At 40.2% G+C, this 20,913-nt stretch overlaps 1 protein-coding gene across 14 annotated transcripts; it reads left to right on the top strand.

The window, feature by feature from the left end:
* The first annotated feature begins 1,893 nt into the window (after positions 1-1,893).
* ldb1a (LIM domain binding 1a) lies at positions 1,894-19,791 on the top strand. Of its 14 annotated transcripts, none has more exons than XM_023963207.2 (12): positions 1,894-2,218; positions 5,487-5,587; positions 13,273-13,375; positions 14,267-14,311; positions 14,405-14,480; positions 15,190-15,292; positions 15,398-15,570; positions 15,654-15,776; positions 15,857-15,934; positions 16,029-16,152; positions 16,255-16,397; positions 17,942-19,791. In XM_023963207.2, the coding sequence occupies exons 2-12, from the start codon at positions 5,560-5,562 to the stop codon at positions 17,993-17,995; spliced, it is 1,050 nt and encodes a 349-aa protein (XP_023818975.1). In that variant the 5' UTR covers positions 1,894-2,218; positions 5,487-5,559; the 3' UTR covers positions 17,996-19,791. The 14 variants fall into 14 exon arrangements, with proteins under 14 accessions (XP_023818975.1, XP_023818972.1, XP_023818974.1 ...); XM_023963204.2 differs by having other exon boundaries at positions 17,133-19,791; XM_023963206.2 differs by having other exon boundaries at positions 16,255-16,403.
* Positions 19,792-20,913: the final 1,122 nt, after the last annotated feature.

The following is a 20,913-nucleotide window of genomic DNA, read 5'->3' as shown; positions in this document are numbered from 1 at the left end:
CCTAAATGGCTCTCCAAGTGTTAAAGGCTGCAGACTCTCTGGCCTTTTGGCTTCATATTTCGCATGTGTTCTATTATTTTGTTAAAAAACTTTAAAAGTCCAGATGGAAAACGTTACAACTAGGTTGTGAACTGAACCATTTATACTTGTGAATGTGGAATGAAATAACAGTTTAATGATAAAAGTTTAATTTTTGGACCATGTAGTTTAAAGTACAAAATGTTAGTTTCAATTTTGTGATGATGGATTTAGGTTTGTGGGGGATGTGGATGAATGGATTTTTCAGTCGGAGACGGAGTCAGGAACTCAGGCAGCGTGGCACAAATACTTCGCACTGAGTGAGACTCGGTGCAGTGCTTGAGTGCGTCAGGTGTGTGGCATCCAGGAACTGTGCGCTGGGGTTGCTGGGAGATGTAGTGTATTTAGTACCCTGGAGACGGTTCCCTCTGGTGACCAGAGTGGGAAAAAGAGCTTTGACTCTGATGTTTATTTTACATCTTCTTGGTGTATCTGTAACTGGATAAATTTGATGTAAAATCCTAAATGAAACTACTTTTATTCTATTATTAACACAGTTTATGAACTCCGGCCTTTTCCCAATTTAATTTACCCATGGTTGAATACCAAAACAACTTTGCAGCTGGTAGAACTGAACAATAACTGCACGTAATTGGTGCACCTTTTCTTTGCAAAATCCGGATCTCCAATAGATTCAAGTTTCAATATTCAAAGAGTTTATTGTCAGATGTGCTATGTCATATGAATATTAGCTGTTTGCTCTCAATAAAAACGTCACATATTTCAGCCCTATTATCTGTGAACGATACATGCCTTAGAAATTGAAGAGAGCCTGTAATGATTGCATCAAACACCACTGGATATTTCTGAGTTATTTTATTTTTTTATTTTTTTATAAAATATCAAGTGATATGTTAGTAAAGAAAAGAGCTGTGAATTTTCATCAAGTCATAGGAAGTAAGTCTATGCTGGCAAAATGATGGAGCTTCTTTGCCTGGAAAACAAACTGCAAAACCTAAATACTGTGTTTGAAGTCACATGCTATTTACACAGGATTAGTTAGAAATCAGAAAAGTCAAATTATACTAAAGAATAACCTACATTAATTATGACTACATGAACCATGTAGATAAACCCATATGTCCTTCTTTGGGGTTTTTCTTTAGTTCATTTTATATAGAAGAATCTTCTATTTAAAATATTTTGAAACTTTTTTATAGTTTCTCAAAAACAATGACATTCTATTTTTCTGTCTCATGGGCATCTATTGGTGTTTGTGCCAAACAAAGAATCAGATTGGTGCTAAAGATGGTAAAACATTATTACAATAATGAATAACCAAAATAGATAAAGGAGTTAGGTTTTTCTTGTTTCCTGTTGCAACTTTACAATAGAAATTCCAGCTTAAGTTTAAAAAAAATAGATTTTTGCATAAAATGTATTTATCAAAGAAAGATAATTAAAATCTAAATCAATCTCTGACTAAATTCTGAACGCATTTTTGTTAAGTAACACTCATTAAAGTCATGACAAATACACAAACAACACAAACCATGAACTAAACCCTTTTCTCCATTCTGCAATTCTGCCAGACCCTCAACGCTCCTCTGGTAAGTTTCTCCTCACAACCATAGCCCAGCCATTCTGCTTTTAAAAATAAAAAAATCTAGTTTTCTTAAATAAAATTCACACAGCCCATAATTCCAGCAGACGCTGTATTTTACACAGCTGTGAAACGCAGAAGCTGGCCTGGCTTTTAGTGAAAAAGGGAAAGAGAGAAGCACCGCTGTGCCCCAGCACTCTCACAAACTGCTACCTACTGCTGCTCTGCCGTTGTCATGGATACAGTGATCCCCCCCCTCTTTCCTCATCCGTGCTCTTGGTTGGTATGGAGGGATGAGAAGAGAAGTGGCTCTGGCTGCTGCCTCTGCGTCATATTCATACCAGTGCAAATGAAAGCCCCCCCAACCCCTCACTTATCCGTCCTCCTCTTCTGTCCTTACTTCCTTTCCTCATTCCTTTCTTCTCATCATCCAATTTGCACACTGTTAACCCCCCCCCCCCCACCTCCCTTGTGTCTCCTATCTGCATCTGCTCATCACCGTCTCTGTCAGACCTGCATGTTTTCTTCTGCTGACCAGAGCTGACTTATTTTTTTTCTTCCAGGGAGCGTGGTGGAGGAAGGAGAATAAAGACAAAGGTAAGAACTGAAGCCACCAGGGCTGATGAAGAATATCTATGCAGCAGAGAGAATGTGCAGCATTTGCAAAACAAAGAGTGAGCAAATAATAAGCAACTCCAGATCTTGTAGAGCATTTTGAAGGGGAATTTTGGACAACACCAGGCAGTTAGTGAGTGTGAACAACAGTTCGGCAGCAGTCGTGAAAGGAGAGCGGTCAAAGATGAGGTGTAAACCCCAGAATGCCGAGCGATGTTTCTGTGAGCAAGCACTTCGCTGTCTGACACATGGTGTCATTGAGCTGCTGCTGCATGTGCACAGTAGAAAGCAGGGGGTGGGGGGGACTTCATTATTCACTGAAAGCTTTTTGAGCTATGTTTGCATGTGTTGGCTGAACAGCAGCCTTTGCATCTGCAGGAATGGGATGGAGAGGACAACAGCATGGTCAACCATCCTGAAAAATGCTATTCCCAACATCACCCCTCCTCTTTTTGTGTGATTCTTTTATTTTATTTTACGACATGGATTTCCATTTCTCTCATTCAATTTTTTTTTTGGTTCAGATTCACAGTCTGAAGATGGTAAACCATGCAAGATGTACAAAAACAAAACAACATATCAGAAAAGTGAGCGCAGTCAAAAACACATTTATTGAAAAAGTGAAGGTTCTTATTCATCCAGGGGGTGATGACTTGACATTGAGCAACTAGACTTATAATCTTCTTTCTTGAAACGTTTCGCCTCTCATCCAAGTGGCTTCATCAGTTAGAGTTGTGCAGGAGTCAGTCCACATTTGGTTCCTCCAGGTGGGACACCCCCTTCCTGCAATTGAATGGCTCGTGAAGGGAAACAAAGTAGAGAAAAAAACAGAGTGTATGTCTCTCCTCTTGTAATCCCCCTAGCCCCACCGTAAAAATCCAATAATTTGATTAAAAAAATTAATTTCAAAAAAGCAAGTCTTACAGTACAAAGCCTACAGGTTGGTTGGTCCTGACACCAGAATTTTGTAATGGTGCCAGCCAAAGATTAGGTTTGTGGGGAATGTGACTGTCAGGTTTGATTTCATTCGGCACAGAAACACTTTTTTGTTCCCTCTTTAGTTGCTCAAAAATCATAAATCTGAGGTGAATTTGACGGAAATTTCAACTCATTTGAATGTTTTTTTGTGTGGTTACATTTAATTTATTATTATAAAGCCAACAGATTCCATCTATTTAACCATATTTGAAACAATTTCAGATTGCAAAAGACTTTTGCTGGAGCTGAATGGTGGTTATCGATGCCACTCTACACCAGAAAACTTCCAATCCAGGCTTTAAGGGTACTCTGACTTTTCCCCACAGCCAAAAAAAGTGTTTGAAACTCCAAATATTCCCTCAGGAGTCAATGTTTGCAATTGTCTGTGTGTGTCTCTTTTGGGCAGATGTGCCCTGCCATTTGCTGAAGACAGCAGGGATAGGCTCCAACATGTGACCCTAATTAGCCCAACATGGACGTGGATGATAAATGGATGAGATATACGCTTTATAAAGTGTAAATCAACAAAAAATAATTTGTTTAATCGTGTAAATCATTACAAGTCAGTGTTGATAAATCATCCTTTTACCTGCTGTGTATTTTCAATCTGTTTCAACAATTTTCCTGGAACTTTTGAAGTGCCTGCTAGAGTGAATCCCATAAATCAGATTTACTAAACACATTTAGGCACTAACAAACAGGCTGCATGGAAAATTGTTGCTTGTTTTCCACCCTTGAAACAAGATTTTCCTACTGGAACCCCAAACATTAGAAGGAGGTTGTTGTTTACATAACTAAATAACTCATTTCCTAGTGCCCAGTGTACCCAGTTAAGTAGTTGTGTCATCTCTAAGCACAGATGATGCAGAAAAGTCCTGTTCAGACAACAGCCTTACAAATGTAAAAAGTAAAACAAGTGATGGAAATTCATCCGTTGTAGCTGAGTGCTTAAATAGAGACATAAAACCTTAAGTCCAGGCTTTTCTGTGGATGATGCTCAAACATAAACAGTACTTCAGACTGAGCTCACCTCCACACAAGACTAACCCTAACCTCCACACAACAGTATAAACTGCCAGGGGCCACACATGAGAAATATGATGCACAAAACCTCTCAGAGAACCCTCAAAAGGGAATTTTTTTCTTAATAAGAGTTTTTTTTTTCTTTCTAGTCCACATCTCCCTTTGAGAGCAATACCTCTGCAAACAAAGATTACCATCAGGAGATGAGTGTTTGAGCTGTGTGTCACTGTTTTGGAACAGTTTCTTTTCATGCTGCTTTCATGATTCAGTCAAAATGACAAATATTTAGTCCATTTTTTGCAAGTGACAGAAAGAGAGCAACAAAGCCACCCAGCTCACAGGAATCAGTTATGTGTCCGTTTGTGCACAAAGTGTGAGATTATGAGATTATTGGCTTGGAGAACATGCGCGTTTGAGGCCGAGAGCAGTTATGGGATGGACAGGAAACGAAGCAGTGAAACAGAGCAGAGAAAGGAAATTAAAAATAACTTAAAAAAAACTGCAGACTGACAGAGAAAAATATCAACAGGCTGGAGAGATGATTGAAAGAAAGGTAAAGATGGAGGGCTGAAAGGATGGAGGGGAAGATGCTGGAGCAAACATTTGGAGGCAAAAGTGGAGTCGTTGTGCACAGAGCGTGTGTTCACATAGCACGCACACTTCCTGCCTCCCATGAGCCTTCAGTGTCCCTGCGCTCCAGGAGGGCTTTGCATTTTTAATCGATACTGTCTGTCGTGATTAACACCAGTGTTCTCTCGGCAGCACAGAAAAACTGAGGGAGACAGAGAGAGATGAGAGTCTGTCACACATGAGGCCCAGAGTGCACGAGTGTGTGCGTTGGTAAGGCAGTAATGACCCTCTGCCTCTAGGCTCCCACTGAGCATGTTTATCTTCCACAGCAGCACAGGGTAAAAATAGACAATGCATCACAGCCACACAGGCACACACTTTGTGGGCATTTTGTCCTTTTCCTCCCCTTTGCCTCCCTCTTTCTTTCTTCTTTCTGCACATGCTTCTTCTCTCCTTACTCCAACCTCCCACAACAGCTCAGCCTTTTTCCTCTGATTTCACTCCTCTCTCATTTTTCCCTCCCACTCATGTTGCAATAAGTCTATTAATGATGCAGTTAGAGCGCCACTGCCAACTTCCTGCTTCTGACAGAGAGAGAAGTGTAGTTGTGTTGAACATGGCCTGTTTTATACCACTCCCTCTTATCTCCCCACCCCTCTGTCTGTGTTGTTTTCCTCAGAGTGAGCCCATGCGAGCAGCGTTTGGACTGAGCGCAGCTGTTTCGTTCAGAGAAGGGCCCACCATGTGAGAAGATGTCTGTTGGAGGTTGTGCTTGTCCCGGTGAGTGCGCACTCTTTTCTCCTCCGTCTCTGTGTTCAGTGGTGGTGTCAGAAAGATGACTGCGTACATGTTAAAGTGCTGCAAAGCCCTCTGGGGCCAGTGTCAAGCAGCAGGAGTTTGTATTTGTGCTGGTGAAGCCACTGGATTTAAACAAGCTTTAAAAAGGAGGGTGCTGACAGGAAACCATAGCTTGCCTTTCTGTGAAGATCAATGCGATCTTTTCACAGAAATAATTAATATAATTCATTTGTGGACTTTGTTTTTAAAACTAGATTCATCTGATCATTTGATGTATTTTATGATTAAGTTAAAACTTGAAACTAAAAACATATTTTTAATAAATTTAAGGGAAGTTTGATTTAAGAAATGGGTGAAGGTTTCTGCTTTGCCCCTGCAGAGATCCACCTATGAGTTTTATGGAAAAGGCTGACATTTATTTTGTATGCAAAAAAATGATTGACTTGAAAAGTTTTGTGCAGAAAAAGGAAAAGTTAAGGGGAAACGTACAAAAACTGACTCTGCCAAGCCAAGAACTTGTGTTTGCCATGTTTGCTGCAAATATGGATAAAAGCAATACTTTATATCCATTTGATCTGGAAGCTTCTTTAATTTTTCTTTTTTGGTCTTACTCCTCTTCAGAAATATTTGTTCAATTCATGAAATCACAGGAAGGTGAGGGAAGAGGAGAGAGTTGGCAGATTTGCATAGTTGTAGATTTTAATGCACTGAATGATGAAAAAGATTTAGAGTCACTCCCAAAACTCCAAATGTGCAACTTTTAAAATGACAAATTAGGTTTTAAGGGCATTGCAACAGCTGCGGTGGGACTTTAAACCATTATTAAGCCCTCTTAATTTCCAATTCAGCTCTCCTGGAGGTGAGCCTTTCTTCATAGTGGGGACTTGTTACATTTCTGTTCCCTTATTAAGCAGTTCTTAAATTAGATTTTAATGAAATCAAAACCATTAATCTCTTCTTAAGTAAAGGTTATTCAACATTTAGTGCTGAAGATCTGGTCTCCTCATTTTTGTCACCATGAGGAAAAAAAGCGTTTTGTACAATCCGTGTCTGTCCACACTTGCCGGTCTATGGCAAATAGGATGTTTGGAAAGTTTTTATCAAGAAGATCTTGAAATCTACTCGTTTCCAGGCGAGCGTTTGATTTTCTCTTCATTTGGAGGGATTTGTTTTGAACTGAACTTCACTGGTAGAATGTAGGCTACAGACATGGTGGCTCAAACCTCAGAGGGCCAGAGGACGCACAAGAAGAAATTAAATCCTGACATCTGCTCAAAGCGGGCAGATTAAATCAAGGAGTCGGATTCGTTTTAATAAGGCTATTCTGATTTATGGCCAATTTGTTATTAGATTAAAAAATATTACCAAGGTGATTGACGTAATGTTGTCTTATCTTTCTTCTCCTCACTTTGCTGCTTCTTTTGTAGCTTTCGAATGTGTTTTTTCATCTATGACTCGAAGAAGAAGTGACCAATTTTGAGAATTTTTGCACATTTTGGCGTGCAGATGTAGAAAATGTTAAAAGGGGGATGTGCTTTGTACACGCTGTTCTCTAACATTCGGAGGCTTACAAAAGCTCTCATGGAAATGCTGGGTATGTGCCTGCAGTCGCACACGTGGTCACCTTCAGGAGGAGCCTGCTCGAACAGGTTTAGGGTGGGAGATCTCACAGATAACAACGGAGCAACAGCAATCAAGTCTGCTTTCAGTTTCTCACATTGAAAGCTGGAAATCATTAAACGTACAGACTCCACATTCTTGCATAACGGTCTCGTGGAAGACCCTCCTCTTCAAGGCTGTAAAATTAAAAGAAATGGTCTTCACTTTTATTTTTTGGTTAATTTCACAGAAAAGGGCAAGCCCCCCCCAAAAAAACAGGCCTCTCTTGTCAGTCTTGTTGTTGGGCAACCTTCTGACACTCTGCGGTTCTAGGGACTTTGCAGTGAAATAGCTCTGTAAAGGGTTCACTTTTTGCACGAAGGGAGATTTGTCCTAAAACTCTGGAGCCAATCACCTCCTTTGTTCGGGCTAAATGATATAAATAGATCGCCTGTGAGCTGAAGATACCGCAACACCACCTCCACTCAACCATGTGGTCCCCATTGCTCTCTACGCTCTCTTTCTATTCATCCAACCCCCCTTATCTGACTTCAACATCTCCTCTTTCTTTCTCTCCTTCCTTCATCCTTTCCTTTCCCAGAAACTGTGCTGGTGCTTCATGCAGAAAGTCGTATGGGTTCTGATTGGAGAAAATTGACTAAGCGCTAAATGGCACTGCAGAGGGCAAGGCTATTTTTTTTTCTTTTTAATGACGGTTATACAAGAACAACACTAACTCAGCTTTTATTTTGCTGCACCAAAGCCCCCCCCTCTCTCAGCTTTCTGCTTCTTCTTCTTCATCCCCTTCTCTTTGTACCTCAGTGAGTCTGGCAGATCTGCTTTGCCTGATCAAAATGGCTGTGTGCAGAGGCAGACAGAAAGAAGGAATGCGTGGGAGACAGAGATGCTGGGGAGTCGGAGGAACGGTGGGGGTGCAGAGTGGCGCCAAGCTTAGTGATGTCACATCTGCTGCAGGACGACAGGATGGCAAATGCAGGCTGGCATGGGCCATGCTGCTAAACGGAGGGAGGGAGGGAGGGGGGGTAAAAGGAGGACAAAAGGATTTTCTATCAAAGCACACCTGTAATTTAGAAGCTGCAGTTTTCCAAACATGCCAGCAGGTTTGGAGGGTGAAGTCAAACCTGCACGCGAAAGAGGGCATGAATCTGTGATGACGTATAGCTGGAAAGCTGTGGGAGATGACTTGTTTAGTCTAACATTTCTCAGCGTACATGTATGTCATTATTACTTTGAGATGCTCACAGATATTAAAAAAACCTGTTGCTTCGACAAGAGAGAGAGAGGCAAAGGCAAATGATTCTTGAGATGTGATCACAAATTAGTTTTCTCAAATATATATTGGAGCCTCTCTGTTCATTAGTTTAGAATGAGATTGCAGGGTTCTGTTTTTCACTCTTACGCAACAGCTTGTTTTCACCTTCATAAAACGGAGAAATCACCAAAACTGACAATTTAAGAAGCTGCGTTCTTATTACGCCAAAGGCGATGGCTATTTTTGCGTGAGGCATGTCTTTATAAATAATTTAAAAGCAGACAGTGTTTAGCTTCTCTTTCCAACCACGACTAAATCGTCTTGGAGCAGTTTTGTCTTAGTTCTGTCTTTTTTTGTTCTCCGGGTATCGTTCACTTGTCACTACTGTTTCCGTGACAGGATTGTGCATCTTTCTCTGGTGTCTGGGAAAGCAGCAACAGGAGGATGAATATCCTGTTCAACAGCATTCGCTTCAGATTTCCTCAGTACTTCTTCCCGCTCTCTGTCAGCACTCATTTTATAGAGGTGCAGACCATCTCAAGGCTTTGATTTCAAGTGGCAGTTCAGTTTTGCAAAAGCTGCAAAGTCTGTGCTAAAATACACAGAAAGAAACAGAGTTCCAAAAAGAATATCTATATTTTACTTGTAGCTGAAAATAGAATATTTGCTTTGCATGGCAAGAGAAGTGCAAATAAATGGTGGTATTTGCACTTTGGCTAAAATAGATGGCTGTTATATTAAATATGCTAGTTTTCAGTTACACATCAGGATTTTTAAGAATGAAAAACACATAAGGTTTCATCTTAAAACCTTTTTACTAGGTTTTATGTGAGGCAACAAAACATAACTGTGAAACCAATTGTACCCCTACACCTGCTTTTGATTTAAATGTATTAGTTAAGCAGATGTGTTTTTTTTAGCAAAACTGGAAACTGGGTTATGTGTTTTAAAAATAAACCCTTAGAAGTAAAAGAAGAAAAAAAGGAATTAAATGTGTTGTATGCAGTTCTCAAACAAACAGTTGCGAAACATGGCCAGCAGAGGGCGATGTTGCGCAAGCAAACAGTCAGTGAAGGATATCGTAAGCCCTTCATCATTAACCAATGACCACTCATTATGAAAAAAAAGAATACATTTGTATTTGTGTCATTCAGGTCATATAATCTGATTTACGACAGTCTGCTGCAGCTCAAATACCTTCACAGCTGATAAAAATTGAAATGTTGTTTGAGTTTATGCATTTCTTTTTTATAGACATCCATTATGGGGTTTAATTCACTGCTGACCCTTTAATCAACAGGAAAAATGACTGTTTTCTGAAAAAGTTGCACTTTGGAGCAGTAAACTGTTTTTTAGTGGATACATCAACCGTTTCAGGACTGTACCAAACAAAATATAAGAAATTCTATTTAAATCTTCATTTTATTAGCAAGTAAACACACATTCACATTTCTTATTATGATAAAATGTTAAATTAAAAAAAATCATCTTTAAATCTTCTTAATACCATATGCATTTCAGACGCTGTGTTAATGTATTGTTTTATACTTTAATAATTATTGCAATATAGTTCAGAAAGCAGTTTTATATACTTGAGACCACTAATAGTAGAGCATAGTTTGAAGCTATCAAAATGTGTTATGACATAAATATATGGGAAGTTAATCCCAAAAATTATCAACAATATCAGGCCATTTAGTTTAAGACACAGGTTTGCAACCTTTTGCTGCTACAAGAGCCAATTGGTCCAGTTCCTACTCACCAAAACCCAGCCACTTTTTAAAAATAAAATATAGCGTTTATACAAATTTAACTTCTTTCACTTTAGAGAGAAAACAAATAAGCTTCTTTCAAAATGTAAAACAACCCCTATCAAGTAAAACCCTGTTGTTGCAGCAGATTGACTTAGACTTACATTTGCAACAGAAGTGAAACATGATATCTTCTATCATTATGACTTTGGTGCCCCATCATACTATCTCTCTTTATATTAGTGAACATAAACACAGCTAAATTATTGTAAAATCCAATAAAAAGGTCTATACATGTAAATGCAATTATATACCTTGAGAACTTTGCCTCTGAACAGCAGCTTGACACAGCAGAGGATAATATTTGCTTTATTTTTTCCTTATAATTTACAGGTTGCTCAGTTATCTGACATGTTTCAAGTGGAAAAGCAAACAGACCTCTTGGTTTTAGTGTGATGTCAGCAGTGGTACAAACCAAAACAAATATAAGATAGTTTCAGTTTAAAAACCTAAACACAAATGTCAAAATTTAAAAAACCTACAATTTATTCCATGCTTTAGCATTTTCCTTTAGTGCCAAAGAGCCACAATAGAGGGATAACAGGCGTCATGTGGGTCCAGAGCCTCACGTTGAAGACCCCTGGTCATTGTAGTCATTGTACAGGAGCTTACAGGAAGGAGCCAAAACTACAAATACATGTCAGAACTATTTAAATGTTTTTTTTTATTTAAACATTAATTCGCTTCATTTAAAGAACACTAGGTTATTTTGTAAATTTAATTGTTTACGTGTCAAGAATTCTTCAGTGGATTTGCTTGTTTACATTTCTCAACTGCCGGAAGAATCCACCTGGGAGGCAAAAAGGCCTTCTTCTCTCAACGGGGAACCACCTTGAACCACTACAGGGGCCACTGGTGGACTGAGGAGTCCCAGACAAAACAAATTGGGGCCCCAGTGAGGGAGAGGGTCCTGTTTTGTCCGGGTGGGTGTTTGGAAGGGGCGGGGGAGCCCGGAGGGGGCGGGGCTTTTGTCCGTGTCTCGGCTGGCAGGAACAAAGGGTCCTGTAGTAGTGCTGCATAGGTAACTCTGCTCTTATCTGTGCACATAAACTTACATAAATTGATGTAGTCTGGGTTTGCATGCCGCCCGGAATCACAGGATCCTTTAGGAGAACTTGGGTTCTTTGCAGTTTGGATTTTGGATCTTGCAGGAATCATCAAAGGTGCGCTGGCAGCAGCACCAGCTAGCATCGAGGCTAGCTGGCTAACAGCACCGAACCGAGGTGTTAAACGACACCGCGTTTCATCTAACGTTTCTCTTCAGGTAACTTAAGTTTGCTTCTCATATAAAAAAAACATTTTTTTTCCAAAAGAAAAAACAAACAAACTACACGTTACCACCTAAGTAAGTGATATTTGAAGTGGATGTCATTTAGCTAGTTGGTTAATAGCCTAGCATTGGCATCAGTTTTCTGCAGAGGGTTGATCAGGGGGCCTGATGCTAGCAAATGCCTGTTATTCAGGTGCTAAATGAAAGTCGAGGTATTTATTTATTTTTTTAGGCAGCATTTGCGGACGTGCACGCGAGGAAATGCCGCCACATCTGAAAAATCCCACAGGTTAGGTCGGTCTTTGAACGTCGCTTTGGTTGTTTTAGTGGCTGCAGGCGATCCTGGATGCAGCTCTATTGTTTGCTGTGTGTGGAGTTTGGGCGGACTTAAATACACTCAGCTCTCATTATGTGTGGTTAACCTTCAGAGGAGTTGCTGTGCATCCTCTGTCGCTGTGGTAAACGCTACCCAGCTCAGGTTCTTTAAAAAAAATTAATAAAAGTATTTTAATAATTCTGTTGACCAATTCTCAAATGATTTACTGTAGCAACGTTGATCAGATCAGTCAGTCTTGTATATCTCAATGCGGAATATAGGGTTAATGGCTGGCATTGTTGGGGGTTGGTGTCTGATGCAAAGCAGAGAATTATTGATCCCCCCCCCCTTTTTTGTTGTTGTCCCTAAACACATTGCCTCATAATAAAAAAGGAGGAGGATTACTGAAAATATTTAATAGTTATGGGGTTTGGTTGTGAAGGAAAACATACTTTTTTTTTTAAATATTCTGTCTGCTAAAGTTTGCCAGTGTCTTTTTAAAGAGTATTGTCCTCGTGGGATTCCCCCTTAGTTAGCCTAAAAGTGGTTTGTAAATGATTTTCGTCTGTTAGGTTTGGTTTTGCATTGAAGTTGGGAATGTTTCCCCCCCTGCTGGTTTTAATTAGACCCAGTCCTGTTTCTAAGTGCAAACTGACAGTGACCTACAAAGACTGTGCATTTTGAGGCATTAAATACTGCCCTCTAGAGGTGTCTTTTGGAATTATTCGGCTGAGCTTGATAATATTAATTAGATAAATGTAATCAAGACATATTTTTGTTTTTAGAGGGTTTTAATCTGATTGTACCCACGATAGCTCAGTTTTGTGTTAATCCACCGCTGTTTTCACAAAAAAACTAGTTGTTTATATGGATTCTATAAACAAATTGTTTTATAGATTTGTTTCTTTATTATTATTATATTAGTTTGCTTAAACTTGGTTGCTTTTTTTGTTGTTGGACAAATGGGTCTAAAGGAATCAGGGTGTGGAGTGGGGGCTGGAGCAGCCTGGCATGTTTTGGATCGGGGGGGGGGGGGGTCCAATGGCTTAAAGTGGTACAAGATCACAAATACACCCATTTCCCTGATTGCTTTTCTGATGTTTGTAGGCTAATATAAAACATTTTTTCCATGATTGTTGGTGTTGTTGTCGCATTTAGTAAATTGATCATGCATTAGGGAATGAAAGCAGCAGGAAATTGTGTTGTCAGTCTGCTTTTATTTGGGCAAATCTCAACCAAATCATCCAGCATTAGATTACTTAGATGAGTATGTGATTTGAATGAGCTAAATCCAAAGTAATCTAAATCTCCTTTAATTCTCTGCCCCCCCCCCCCCCCACCCCTCTTCCTCCCCCCACCCCTCTTCCTCCCCCTCCTTTGCTACGGGTTTGGACACAGGCTGTTCGTCAAAGTCATTCAAGCTGTACTCTCCCAAGGAGCCACCCAACGGCGGCAACTTTCCCCCCTTCCACCCAGGCGCTATGCTGGACAGAGATGTGGGGTAGGTTTTGATTATAAAGACAATAAATACTTTAATCATCCATTTTTATTATTTTTTAATTTCTTGCTATTTGATGTACAATCTTGTAATGCCCATATTTTGTAAGGGGCACTGATTGTATAGAAAGTTGTAGATGTTTGTGAAAACTTTTTGATTCTCCATTCAAGCTGCGTAGACCTAAAGGAAATTTGAATGTCTTTTGGTTTTATAATGATTTTAAAATATTTATTTTTCCCTTTTTTCATTTTCAAAACTTTTTATAGATTTTATTGCCAACATATGAAGTTGTCAAACAGGATTGAGCAGAGTCTCCATAGCGTTTTATATTTTTTATATGCTTAATTCTATATTAATTGTGGTATTTTATGAAATGCATTTGATTCTTCACATCTTTCAAACAGTCATCTGTTAGTGAGTTTTCTTGAGGCACTTAAAACATTTGTAATCTGAATAAACACAAGATTAAATCAGTATTGTTTTTCTACAAGATATATATGTATATATAAAATCGCTATTGTTGAAATCCTCTTTTTGCTTCACATTGATGAGGCTTAAATAGTTTTTGGCTGAAAATCTTGCATGTTTTTGTTTTATGTCCAGAAGTTTATCCCCTATATGTCTGGACCCCCCCCCCCCCCCCCCGCCCAATTTTATCAATAAATAATTTTTAATGGTTTCCATTCAAGTGTTGTCCTGGATTTAGTGGTACGCTGCAAATTAGCAACATCTGGCACGAGGGGGTTAACAAGTACTCAAAGTTGGGGTCAAAACTGCCCTTCAAAACTTTTTTTATAGGAAAACAGCACTTGTTTTTTTGCACAAATACTTCTTAAAACACAGAGAGAATGCCTAACGCATGTATTAACATATTCTCCATTCTGTTTTTTTCAGGCCAACACCCATGTACCCGCCCTCATACATGGAGCCTGGAATGGGGTAAGGTCACAAATGGAACTTTGGGCTTTGCTAAAACGGTGTCTACGGTTTGCATTTAATAAATGTGGGTCTAAATTCCCCCGGCTGTTTCAGGAGACCCACGCCGTACGGGAACCAGACAGATTACCGGATATACGAGCTGAATAAACGACTACAGAACTGGACAGAGGTGAGGGTGAAATCCAACACAACAGCATCCCTGCTCATTTCAAGATCTGCATCCTTTGTTTATGAGCATCTTTAAAGGCTGTTCATGTGGTTCTAAACATGCCACAGACTTTGTGATGAATAAGACTGGGGCTTACTTTTTTAATTTACCTTCCCGTTACTGACAAGATTATGTCTTCATCTTGGCTGGATTGTAATTAGAGCTCCTAATGTCATTTGTTTTAACGCGTAAGAGTTTAAACTCAGGAACATTTCTGCAAATGAATTTCACGATTTGAAACGGCAGGAAAATAAATAACAAATGTGTTTTATGTAGAGATCACTGCACTACTCCCAAATTGATTGGATTTAGAACTTGCTTTGATTTCTAATTCTTCACCAATCAACACAAAACAATCAGAATTTCCTTTAAAAAACTGTTTTGTTTGACAAAAACTATTTCCAGATCACTATTTATTTAACTGAGAAAAAGTAAAATGAAGTTATACATTCTTCTGTGTAAAAAGTAACAGAAAATCAGAATTTTATCTAATAAAAACATATGTAACTCGTTACTTTGAAAGAAATTAAGCAGCTCTGGGATTTGATGAAACACAATTGCCTTTTCTGAGTGAAGTTGAATTAGAAAAATGTAGATAAATGTGTTGAATCTTGTAGGTTTCAGCCGTTGTTCAGTGTTTTCTGATGGATATTTCTTCCCCTGTGTGCAGGACTGCGACAATCTCTGGTGGGACGCGTTCACCACCGAGTTCTTTGAAGACGATGCCATGCTCACCATCACCTTCTGTTTAGAAGACGGTCCAAAACGATACAGTGAGAAGCCATTTGTTTGTGGATGGAAGCATTGATGGATGTGGTCGTCCCTCCTGTGGTTCCACGTTCTTGTTTGGGTCTGACCGAACCTTCTGTTGTTCTCAGCAATCGGCAGGACGTTGATTCCTCGATACTTCAGGAGTATTTTTGAGGGAGGCGCCACCGAGCTCTTCTATGTTTTGAAGCATCCTAAAGAGTCCTTCCATAGTAACTTTGTGTCCCTGGACTGTGACCAGTGCACCATGGTGACCCAGAACGGCAAACCCATGTTCACACAGGTACGGTCACCTGTGCTGAGGATTGCTGCGGGGATTTGCCAGGAGCCTGCTAACTGTCTGCCCTGATCCTTTCTCACTCTCAGGTGTGCGTCGAAGGCCGCTTGTACTTAGAGTTCATGTTTGATGACATGATGAGGATCAAAACGTGGCACTTCAGCATCAGACAACACAGAGAAGTCCTGCCCAGGAGCATTTTGGCGATGCATGTGAGTTTCAAATGATCACTGTGTGGAAATCCAACCAGTGCGGGTTTCCTAAAAACGTTTTTTTAACCGTTATTATCCAGGATCCCCAGATGCTCGATCAGCTGTCTAAAAATATCACCAGATGTGGACTCTCCAACTCGACGCTCAACTACCTCCGTGTAAGAGATTCTCTCTGATCCTTGAATGAAGCCCAGCCACAGCTGGAAGGAATTAACAGATCTTCCTGCTGTTCCTCCTTTACCTTCCCTTAAGCTATGTGTGATTTTGGAGCCGATGCAGGAGTTGATGTCGCGACACAAGACTTACAGTTTAAGCCCCAGAGACTGTCTGAAGACCTGCCTTTTTCAAAAGTGGCAAAGGATGGTAGCACCTCCAGGTAATGCCCATATTCAGGGCTATTTTCTTTATAAAAAAAAGGGAGGCTTTGTTGCAGTTTCTCTAGTTCCTCAAATCTCGTCATTTCTCTCTGTACCTGCAGCTGAACCGGCCAGGCAAGCTCCGAACAAACGTCGGAAAAGAAAGGTGTCCGGGGGCAGCACTGTGAGCTCAGGCGGGGCCAACAACAACAACAGCAACAGCAAGAAGAAAAGCCCAGGCAACAGTTTTTCACTCTCCAGCCAGGTACCTGTAAGCATTTCCTCTACTCCCTCTATCTGCACCTCCTAAGCCAAAGGAGAGCAGGAGCGAAGGGTGAGGAGCTTAGGGGGGTGTTTGGGAGTGGTCTGCATTAGGAGGTGTATCAGTAGAATAGGGGAGGATAGCCTGAGGTGGGTTTTAGACCGCTAACCAGTGATGGGCAGTCCCTGGTCCTCTGGGGCCGCAGCTTTTAGATTTAGAGGTAAGATGAGTGACCTCTAATTCTGCATAGCACCTCATTTATTTTAGGAATGTGGGGGTAGTGGTGACTTTGCTCTGATTTCTATCAGGGCAGTTGAATATTTGGTTGGTCTTATAGTCATCAGAGCACAATAGCTTTCTCTGTCTTGGCTCACGTGGTTGGTTGTTTGAGCGAACGAGACCCGAGGTGGAATGAAAACCCCGTCTGTGACGCAGCACCCAAGGATCAGGGACGCCCACTGCTGGCCAGTAGGGAGGCCCCCGGGACCCTGGTTCTTGTCACAGGGGCGGAAGAGTCGGGGCCGCCCGGCGCACGCCCCCAAAACCAAATTTGGCTCATGTCAGCTATAGTTCTTTCAACTAGGAGAGATGGATTAGCAATGCTAAACCTGAACCCACCCGGAGTTGCATCTAGACCAAAGAAAGAATGCATTATCCACTTCGTTCATGCAGCCAGACATTCCGCCCGCCCCCTGTATTATGGGGATAATGTGTACCGGCACTTGCTGTCCCCTTTAGGATGTGATGATGGTGGGAGAGCCCACTCTGATGGGAGGGGAGTTTGGTGACGAGGACGAGCGTCTGATTACGCGGCTGGAGAACACGCAGTTCGATGGGGCGAACGGACTGGAGGATGAGGACAGTTTCAACAGCTCGCCTGCACTGGGGGCTCACTCGCCCTGGAACGGCAAAGCCCCCTCCAGTCAGGAGAGCAAGAATGACAACTCCCAGTCATCCCAGTAAAGTCCCAGCAAGCTGCTTCCCCCAACAAAAAAAGAAGGGAAAAAAAAACCTTCCCCTAAAACCTACTGGGATCTTCCTGAAGAAACACTCTAGCAAGAGAAGTCAGGGAGATCTTTGCCGCAGCACTTGTTTGAAATCTTTGAGTTTGTTCAGAGTAGAGCGGTCGCTGTGAGGGACTGATGAACCTGTCACACCAAGGAGAGTTTCCGCACATTGTTGCACATGCTCAGTGGTGCTCGGCCTCTGCCCTTCGCCGCTCCTCTGAAAGTTGTAGCGGCCACGTCTCAGAGTTGAAGCCGGCTCGTCTGATCATCCGAGTGCATTGCAAGCATGTCGGCGGGTTCTTGTTCCAACCTCGGGTCTCTCAGCTGTGCATTTTCCTTGGCGACCAGTTGTTTCTGTTGTGCTCATATCACAGGGGAGAAATGCTTTCATTTGATTTATTTTTTTCCTCTCATTAATTCTTTTTTATTTATTTAATTTTATTTGATTTCATTATTATTTTTTTTGCAGGCTGTAGAAAACTGTGTGCACTTCTAGTATCAAATTCAGTTTTTTAAAAACTCAATTATTTGTTTTTGTAGGACCTGGTTGGAACAAAAACCTGTACAGTGCCGGAGCTTGAGGACCGAAGTTGAGAACCACTACGCACAATGTTACACAAACACACACACACCCACACACACTGACACACTCCACCTACATCTGTGGCAGAAATCAATGAGGTACTGGAGAAAGGTGGTACTCGTGTCTGGACCAGCGCACCAGACACCACAGAAGTATGTTTTATGTTTTTCTGATTTTTCCTTTTTTTGTTGTTGTTTGTTTTTTGTAAAAAATAAAAAAAATATATATAGACAGACAAAGCAAACAAAAACAGCCCAGAATATCCTTTGCACTGTTTTCCACTATTAACTGCAATCTATTTTTCTTATGGAATTGATGGTGTATTTTTTTTTCTTCTTCTTTTTTTCCCCTTTTTTATTATTATTATGTAAGAAGTGTAAAACATTTGAAACTTGCAGATATTAATGTATAAGTATTGCTGTTAGATCATTCTTCTTGTGATGGTAATAACTGATGTAAGCCTCTGCTCGATGTGTCACCCATCTGTGTCAGACGTCCCGCCGTCATCCGGTTCTGTCGGGAGAACAAGGCTTGTGTTTTACTACTGTTAGCCAGTCCAAAGCAGCACACTGGAAACACGCGTCCCAGCTCGATTTCCATCCGTTGTCCAATCAACTGTTTGCTTTGTCTCCACATCTCCTAACTTGCGGTCCACTCTAGAGAATATATGGACAGAAAACCTCTTAAATTTGCTACTTTAAAAAAAAAATATTTTAAAACCCAAGTTTTGACAGCATTGTAAAATAATAATAATGATAAAAAAGAACTTTTGTATTAACTTAAGCTTCCAGGAAATGTTTTTAAGGACAATAAAGAAAGCTGCAGACCAAGGAGCTCTATGTAAAGATTCTTACACTCTGCTCTGCTTTCCGACGAATCATTTGTTGGCTTTACTCTTCATGTTTGTGTCTGTGCTTGTATATTTTTAGGTAGTAATTTCTGTAAAGCTTATTCTATGTATTCTCTGAAACAGAAAACCCCCAATGTTAAAAATGAAAAAGCCTCAGAAGTTTTTTTTTAAATGTAATTTTTAATCGTACAATCAATGATTAAATGATTTTTGCCCTGGATTTATTGAGCTATATTTATTTTTCTATGCATTGACATTTTTGGTGCAACCCATCTGTACAGTTTCCATGGCAACATATGGAGGAATTTGTGAAGCTGCTTGGTCAGCGAGTTTTAATTTTAGGTTATTGTTAAATAAAGCTTTTAGTCAGAAAGCCATTCTGATACATTTTTGAGAAATTAAGAAAGATGATTATTTCCAAAGCATTTAAATATGTGTTAAATGATTAATATATGTAATTTAGTGGTAAATTGTTGGTAAAAATTGCCCCATTAACGCTGCTGGTCATAATTTAGATTATTATTTCCTGTGCAGGTGCAGAAGGCTTCTCCCAATTAATTGTCACTTCCAGAATGCACCAGCAGGGGGCTCTCAGCTCCAGACTAAGCAGCTGAATTAGAAATTCCTTCATTGTATACAACAAACATTTTCTCCTGTAAATCCACTGCTGGGCTGCGGCGCTCTGTTTTTAAACCTCTCCAGCGTCTTTTCATCTGTTTTTGGTGTCTCAGTTCAACCGGTTAACACTGAGTCCAATCCAGGAGCAACCTGTCCACACTTGTGTTTGTCTCAGTTTTACATAGTAGGAACTAAGAAAATATGAGAAAGATGGAGCAGCTGTTGCTGCTTCTTGTAGCACCTCAACCCAGGGGGTGGTTTTATATCTATATTTTTCGCGAGGTTTCTGTCATTGATCATTCATGTATGGTCTCAATAAAGATGAATTTTCACTGAAAAGCTTGGTGTGATGCGTGAGGAGTTTATTTAAATGATAAATCATTAATGTTTTTTATTGTGATTCACATAACTGGAAACAAAGATGACTACTGACATCTGCAATACCAGGAAGCTGTGGAGACATTTCTAACTTCTCTAAAGGGATTTTGTGTGTGTGTATCTGTTACACAATACATAAATATCCAGACTTTGGAAAATTGGTCATTGTTGATACTTCCAGTTACGAAAACGATCTGTTCTGTTTGCAACACTTTATGTGCAGGTGTTGAAATTTTCTTTCCATTTATATGTTTTCCAAGCCCTTTTGGGATCATGGGGTTACTGGAGCCCATCACCGCCACTGTTGGGTGGAGGTAGGGCACACACTGGACAGGTTTCCAGTCTGTTGCAGGACCAAAAAAACACACACACACTCACATTTAGGGACAATTTAGAATCACTGATTAACCTGAGAAGCATGTTTTTGGCTGGTATGAGAAAGCCAGAGTGCCCGCAAAAAAAGCCTCAAACCCAACACAAAGGGGCCAAGCCAGGATTTGAACCAGAGTCTTCTCGCTGAGTGTTACCCCCTACACCACTGTGACATCTCAGAATTATCTAAAATAAATATTTTTCAATTTATATTTAAAAGAAACGTGCAAATCTCCAAGGACCTAATCAAAATACTTTAGTGTTTTCACATTTTTTGCTTCTCCATGAGTTCAATTACTTTTATTAATTTATTGATAGTTTCAAGCAGTTAAAAAAACAACGGAAAAAAGACAATAAACATACAAAGACATATCACATCTATTTTAAATATTAATTCATATTTGATTATTGCTTGAAAGGCATTGGGAAGAAGCACCAATGACGTAATCCCACCCTTACTGTAAGTCTGTTCTATGAAAGAACATGATGCACTTGTTGTTGATTTACAGGCTTTGCATAAATTACTAGCTAGTGTTTACCAAAAATAGCGCTTCAGAAGAGTTTTTCAAGAAAAGATAAACAGGAATTCATTAATCTAGAGCATTTTTTTTTAAAGGGCACTGCAAAGTATGGTCTAATTTAACCTTTGTGCTATCCTATGACCCCACCCTTACATTGACGTGTTATTCCTACCATGACTAAGGTGGATAA

Source organism: Oryzias latipes, chromosome 15 (assembly GCF_053564925.1).
Source record: "Oryzias latipes strain Hd-rR chromosome 15, Olatipes_Hd-rR_3.1".
NCBI lineage: Eukaryota > Metazoa > Chordata > Actinopteri > Beloniformes > Adrianichthyidae > Oryzias > Oryzias latipes.
The sequence above is the reverse complement of the archived record's forward strand: the minus strand, read 5'-3'. Positions and strand labels throughout refer to the sequence as shown.

Bases quoted from the DNA above. Each gene is read 5' to 3' on its own strand.
- ldb1a (XM_023963200.2), top strand. From the start codon at position 5,560: ATGTCTGTTGGAGGTTGTGCTTGTCCCG. The intron at 5,588-13,272 runs GTGAGTGCGCAC...GTTTGGACACAG, and splicing joins TGGAGGTTGTGCTTGTCCCG to GCTGTTCGTCAAAGTCATTC. The intron at 15,293-15,397 runs GTGAGAAGCCAT...TGTTGTTCTCAG, and splicing joins AGACGGTCCAAAACGATACA to CAATCGGCAGGACGTTGATT.